Raw genomic sequence first — 7,237 nt, forward strand, 5'->3', positions numbered from 1 at the left:
AGCAAAGCAAAAATGGGGTCTGTGCTAGTTTTCTGATTTATTTGGAAGACGTTTCCTAAGACCTCTGTATCCAGCTTCCCTGCCTTTATCGTTCGGCGGGGGGACACATGTGCCCCTGAGGAGTTTGCACGTATGGTTACCACCGCGCAGAGCAATTACAAACAGGCTGTGTTTTCAGTTAGTTTTGACTTGTGTATTTCATCTGTGAAGTTGGCAACTACTTGAAAGCCACAAGCTACTGTTTTCTGAAAGCTTCTTTGCACATGAGCATAAAACGTATGTATTGGATTTGGAAATTGTCCAATAACTGCCCTTTTAATGCAGCTCAATGTAGATTACAGCTGTTTCCTCTGGAAAGACGCATCCAGTCATCACTTCTTTCTTCTCTTACAGAGTGTCTCCTCTGCAGAAGTCTGAGATAGTGGACGTGGTTAAGAAGCGGGTAAAGGCCATTACCCTGGCCATCGGGGACGGTGCCAACGACGTTGGGATGATCCAGACCGCTCACGTGGGCGTAGGCATCAGCGGGAATGAAGGCATGCAGGCGACCAACAACTCGGATTATGCCATCGCGCAGGTCAGAGGCGCGTTGACCTGCTGTCCCGTCCCCTTGGCAGAGGTATCAGCTGGGCATGAAGGCCTGGTTGGTGCTTGACCTCGGTCCAGCCCTAAGAACCCTGCCCCCTCTTTTGAGGTTGTGTCTAGACAAACTCGCCAGAGTATTTGCATTTCCCTGTGGTCTTGCTCTTGTGCGGCTTGAGGGCCCTGTGCTGCGGGTTGTTGTGGTTGTCGCGGTTGTATTTGTCAGCGGTGAGGTTGGCCGAGCTCTCTGTCCTCCCGACGAGGCATCGTCCCTGACGGATAGGTCTCGGGTCCTGCTGATGAGAGCCTCTCACCCTCAACTCCCGCATGGGCTGCCTGTCCTGGTCCTGTTCCTTATGGCATCCCTTGCTAAAGGATGGCCATGCTCATAACATTAATTCTCTACCGTCCCCATCCCAGAGTCTCTCCTCTTTTCAGAAGGCGCTAGAACACTCTCTCATCAGGCATTGAAAGTCAGGGGAAAGCAGTGATTTACAACCGCCAGCCACCCTTCTCTACGGCCATAACCAGGGTGCTGCCCAGACCCGCTGCTCTGAGATGAACCCACGGTCAACAGCAAACAGCCTCTCGCTGCCAGACCAAGTGCAGCCCGTTCCTCTCTGGATCACGTGTTGCCCGCAGAGGGGCCCAATGTACTTTGTAGTTACTGAGCAGATGACCTGACAATGAGAGAGATGTCTGCTCCTCAGAGAGAGCCAAAACCTGAAGGAAAATAGCCAACCGCCTCACCCTAGGTATGACAGATCCAGATCATTTGCCCCCCTTGATCATCCAGAAAATCTGGACCTCACAGTGGACACCGATCATGGCCTCCTGTCTACAGGTTACAGTAACTTGTGATAAAACGCCTGAGCGTTTGGTGGTCAGCCAGTGTTTTGTCATTTCAAGTATGTGTTAACCTTAATCACGTGAACACAAGTAATAGTGGCGTTTTCTCCCTTCAAGCTGAAATCGGGGGCTGCGTATACAATGTGAAAGAGCTTCCAACGCCCCCAGGGCTGCGGGCTGGTCCTGCGCAGCTTGGGGGCTCTCCCTCCCCGGAGCGGGGTTCTAGAGCATGAGATCACCTCTCAGACTCCCTCCCGGCTCGTGGTTCTGCAGACACAGGGAGGAATTTACAAAATCCTCCTGGCTCCGGAAAGCCCACGAAATCAGTCTTGTTTCTCTGTTGATTTCAAAGAAATTCTCAGGGTAATTGCTAAAGTTGGTAGGGGAAGGAATTCTGATTTTCCAGGTGGGAACACTGGGGCTCCTTCCCATTAGGTGACCTGCCTCGGGTCCGAGCACCGGGGGTCAGAGAACACCAGACCTGCACGTGACCTTGGGGACCAGTCCCGCACACCTGCCCATTCACTCTCCCGAGTCCACCACTCCGAGGCCTGTGAGACTCCCACTTCCTGTAGTCTGTCAGCAACTGTAGATGTTATACACCCCCAGCATTATTAAATACTTGAGTTATGGCATCATGTGGCTGGAAGGGATCTTTAGAGGTTTCCTAGGAGTTCCAGGCAAATATTTGCCTGTCTTTTTCTTTAAAATGTCTGGGGAAGGGAGATTCCATGACCTGCTTTATTGAAACTGCATACTAATAGGCTGTGGGATCTGGAGCAGTGATTGCTCTCTTCAAGTTGACAGCATGAAAGCAGGGTAGGGAGGAGAGAGAGAGAGAGAGACAGACAGACAGACAGACAGACTTAGGGGTCTCCTTCCCCTTCCAGTGTTATAGCCGCTGCCAAAGGAACTGATGCACGGCCCCATGTGTCTGTGGGTCTTTGTTTCTCCTGTCCGCGGTCCTGCCCATGCCTGGGGAGGGGTCCTGCTGCTTCAGGGTGGCCTTCCTCCTGGCCTTACACCTTCCCCACCCGACACTGTGCCTCGGCCGCTTCAGTCAGAAGTTAGAGATGCCACAGTTTTATGAGTCCCGTTGCCCCTCGTGAAATGATAAACGTCTCTGGCAGAAGTTAACATCGTGTGCTTTGTCTTTTCATTTCACGTGGATGAATACGTTTTTGATCGGATCTTTGAGGAAGTGCCCCGGAAGGTTGTATACCGAAGGAAGAAAATGCAGCTCGCAGGCTTGTCCTTGGGAAAAACGATGAAAGAGGCCAGGCTCCGGTTCCACCTCTTTTCCGCCCGCCTGTGCTTTTATCCTCAGAGGCAGCTGCTGGGACTCACGGCCGCCCCTGTGCTGCTGCCTTGCCCGTGGGCAGTCTGTGCTGGCGACTGTAGCCCTCGGCTGCCCGTTCCCCTCAGGAGAGGATCCTTCCTGCCCCCAACCTTCTTAGCGTCTTTTGAGCGACCTCATGAAAATAGCATTTTGATTTAGGGTGTGTGTGTGTGTGTGTGTGTGTGTGTGTGTGTGTGTGTATTTCCTGAAAACAGATCATTGTAGCGTTACACTTGAGTCATTCCGGATGACTCTAGCAGATGTTCTCTGTGCCCACCGAAGTTTAGCATCAGGGGGTCCAGGTCAAATGCAAACTTCCTTTTTATTTGTTTAGCCAGTTATTTTATGATTCCCCAATCCCCTTTGGAATCCTTAATGAGCTTTTATGGGGAGTTTTATTTTTCCATATGAACCTACTCCTGCCATTTTGGAGTGGCCATTTAGCTTTTGGAGTACGTAGTTGAGTGACCGCCCTACCCCCATCTCCTGGAACAACTCATGAAATGTGATGTCGTGTCAGATCTTTAGAGCTAATGGGAACCTATTGTGTGGTTTCCTCTTGAAACAGAATGGTTTTGTTTTTAAATACTGCATTTCTAGTCAGAAATTTTCTTTTCTACAGTTAAATTTAATTTCAGAAGTAATCAGAAATAGGCAGTTTGCCATATCGAAAGAATTTTTTTTGCACGCATCACTTTTTTTCTACTTAAAAAATGTTTGTTTATTTTGAGAAAGAGAGAGTGCACACAAGCAGGGGATGGGCAGAGTGAAAGGGAGAGAGAGAATCCCAAGCAGGCTCCACGCCGTCAGCACAGAACCCCATGTGGGGCTCAGTCTCACAAACCATGAGATCATGAGCTGAAATCAAGAGTCATATGCTTATTCGACTGAGCCACCCAGGTGCCACTCTACTTTTTTCAATTTAAATTCGAGTTAGTTAACATAAAGTGTAGTATTGGTTTCAGGAGTAGAATTTAGTGATTCATCACTTACATGTAACACCCAGTGCTCATCCCAACAGGTGCCCTCCTTAATGCGCCTCCCCCATTTAGCCCATCCCCCCACCCACTACCCCTCCGCAGCCCTCAGTTTGTTACCTAGATATAAAAGTCTCTTATGGTTTGTCTCCCTCTCTGTTTTTATCTTATTTTTCCTTCCCTTCCTCTATGTTCATCTGTTTTGTCTCTTAAATTCCACATGAGTGAAATCATATGATATTTGTCTTTCTCTGATTTATCTTGCTTAGCATAATACACTCTAGTTCCATCCATGTTGTTGCCAATGGCAAGATTGCATTCTTTTCTATGTCCGAGTAATACTCCATTGGTAATATATACACCACATCTTTATCCACTCAGTTGATGGACATTTGTGCTCTTTCCATAATTTGGCTATTGTTGATAGAGCTGCTGTAAACATTGGGGTGCTTGTGCCCCCTTTGAATCAGCACTTTTGTATCCTTTGGATAAATACCTAGTAGTGCAAATTGCTGGGTCATAGGGTAGTTCTCTTTCTAACTTTTTGAGGGACCTCCACACTGTTTTCCAGAGCGGCCGCCCCAGTTTGCATTCCCACCAACAGGGCAGGAGGGTTCCCCTTTCTCCACATCCTTGCCAGCATCTGTCGTTTCTTGAGTTTCTAATGTTTGTGGATATTCTCAATATAGCCTGACGATCTCTCTTAGGAGAATGAGCCTGAGGACGACGACGACGACCCTCTGACTTGGAGTGGGTAATTGAGGGTTTAGTTCTAGGCAACCGACGGGACATCAGTGTGACACAAGACTAATTAATGCGTAGACATTGTGAATTTAAACAGGATTGCCCCTAATGGTGCCTTTGTACCGGAGCACGACACGGTCCACAAAAACAAACAACAGCAACAAAGAACAAACCTTATTTCCCTCCCTCCAGCTCAGTATTCGCTTTTGGGGACCTTTGTGGGGTAGGACACAGAAAGCCAAGCCAGGCTAAGAGGAAGCTGAAGGGATAGGATTCAAGTGGCGCCCGAAGACCCTCCTACCCCAAAGAAGATTCAAATATCTCATTTAATATTGGATATCGCTCAGTATTTCAAGCAGCAAGAGCCATTACATCATCGTTGACCTCGTACCCGCTGCCTGCTGGGGTTTTGTTTTTCTTGACTGCATAGCACTCTAGCAAGAGGTACTGTGCCCTGGTTGGGAGCAAAAAAGGAGGACACAATGAGTGTAGAAGTGAAGGCTGTGTGTGTGTGCCCGAGTGCGGGTGCCCCTCTGTGCACGTGCAGCTGCTTTTAACCTGCAGGCTGATGGTGGAAATAGGTCATGTACACATATGTGCATCCCTGTTGTAAAAAGGGTACTGGTGCCTGAGCGTTCCTGTCCCTTGCTCCCGAAGTCACCATAAACTCTAGTCGAAGAGAAGCATCTGGTTGCTTTGCTTTTCTTCCAATTCAAGTGGTCACCTTCTCCTAAGAGTTGAGGACCCTCCCGCCCCGGCGAAAAAAGTATTTGTGTAAGCAGGACGTCAGGAGAATAGCAGTTGGAGGTCCACTGTTGTGTTTGGGGGAAAATAACAATTAGGTGGATCTGAGACGAGATTTTAGTCGTCCTCACTGGACCTGAAAGCTTTGCCTTTTGTTTTCGGGAGGGAGCGGTTTTCTCGGTTATCTGCACACTCTGCTTTCCTCTGCTCCCTTACCCGTCTCCCAAGGCCATTTTGCGGCTTCTGTTCCTAAACTTGATGGGCGGTCCTGAACTTCGTTCTTTTTCTTTCTCAGTTTTCCTACTTGGAGAAGCTCCTGTTGGTTCACGGCGCCTGGAGCTACAACCGCGTGACCAAGTGCATACTGTACTGCTTCTACAAGAACGTGGTCCTCTACATTATCGAGGTGAGCAAGGTTAACCTCTTCGCCGAGGCGGAAGGCCTTCACGTATTGAAGGTAACTTCAAGAGAGGATGTTGTTCGTGTAGAGCTGAAGAAAAGGTGGGGGGGGGGGACACATGGGAAAGCCGTGACGCACGTGGCCTCTCGGAAGCAGGGGGCACCTTGCAGGTGGAGGTCCTCATGCCGAGCCACCGGTGCACGGAGACTCTGCATCTGGCCCGAGTGGAACTTCGCTGTCACTCACACCCCGCGCCCCCCAGGGTGGTCAGCGCCTGGGCGGCAGATGCTTGCACCTGTCTTGGTGGCCCCTGGGACGTTTCTAGGCAACCCAGTCATCCTTATCTTCCCTGGAATGAAAGGGTCTCACTTCTTGCTGTGTTTCTCATGGAACCTGCACGTTACCCAAGCACTGATTTGTCACTTGTGGGATATCTGGACCGTTCTATTTCAATGGGGTAAGGCTGGGGAGTAAGCAACTAAGGTAATTAAAAATATCTCTTGAACTCACTGGGTTGTGAAGCTGGTTTTCAAGATGTTGATTCAATTGCAGGTGGGCTTATTTTACTTATTAGGGGGACTAGAGCAGGAGAAGGGTGGGCCCAGGGAAAAGTGGAACGGGCCCTTTCTGTGTGAGCCCAGTGGGAGTACCAGCCAGGACAGCTGTGCTGCAAGGGGGTGGCTTTTGAGGCCATCTTGACTCATAGGTTTCCAAGTGTGTTTAGAAAGGAGGAAGCAGGTGGTCGCTCCAGAGAGATAGAAAAGCAACGTTAATTGTGGATGGTGTCAATATGGCATTCTGTTACGAGTTATTTTGTGTCTGATTTCTCAATGCTTGGCAGAAATAATAACCAAGGCATAGATCAACGTTTTCTGATGCGGATCTTTAATGTACTCAGCTCGGGAAGTTTAACAAGTGGTTTGACTAGCCATTTCTTTACCAAATTGTCTACCCTTTCCTATCAAATATTCGGGTCAGACACATAGGTTCACATCACTCACTCTGTAGCTAAACTATTAGTGGGTAATTTTCCTGAGTTGTGCAGGTTGTTCACTGTACAAGGCTGCCCAGCCGAAGGGGTAAATGGGGCAGAGATGTAGGAAAACCAGGAAAAAGAGATGCGTTTTTCTAATTTGCACAAAGGCAGTCGACTCACCGCGTCTGCCCCTCTTGTGCGGTAATAACACAGCTCAGTCCATGCCAAGTAAGAACTTGTAGATATGACGGGTCTCATAGTTTGTGTCTTCCTTTTGTCTGCGTTATTACACGGTTTTTTTGGAGGGGGGCACTTAAATACGTTTGCCCTTCTGTTTCTGTGACATTTTTTTCCCTCCGTGGTAGGAGTCACTCCTGAATGTCACTGGGGGTCATAGCTAACCAGTGCTGTGGTCTGCAGGAGTGTAGGAATCCCTGCTCCCACATGCCATCCGAAGTTTTACGTGCACTTTCAGCTCCTGTAGCATTTGGCCTCACAAGATTTCTTAACAATCTGTTTTTCCTCAAAGTCAGCAAATTACAGATAGTCTAGACGTCTTATCAGGACATTTTACATGAAGCCCCCAACCCTTTGGCTTCCCAGAACTTCTTCCCAGGAAGTGCTTA

General features: G+C 48.8%; 1 protein-coding gene across 1 annotated transcript; it reads left to right on the forward strand.

The window, feature by feature from the left end:
• Window positions 1-393: 393 nt before the first annotated feature.
• Window positions 394-5,736, forward strand: LOC125917951 (phospholipid-transporting ATPase IB-like; the record flags this gene model as incomplete). The annotated part of the gene is made up of 2 exons (XM_049624016.1): window positions 394-577; window positions 5,531-5,736. Coding segments are annotated over 2 exons (390 nt in total), but the record flags the coding sequence as incomplete, so codon positions are not given.
• Between the last annotated feature and the right edge of the window lie 1,501 nt (window positions 5,737-7,237).

This window comes from Panthera uncia, unplaced genomic scaffold (genome assembly GCF_023721935.1).
Source record: "Panthera uncia isolate 11264 unplaced genomic scaffold, Puncia_PCG_1.0 HiC_scaffold_33, whole genome shotgun sequence".
In the NCBI taxonomy this organism is placed as follows: domain Eukaryota; kingdom Metazoa; phylum Chordata; class Mammalia; order Carnivora; family Felidae; genus Panthera; species Panthera uncia.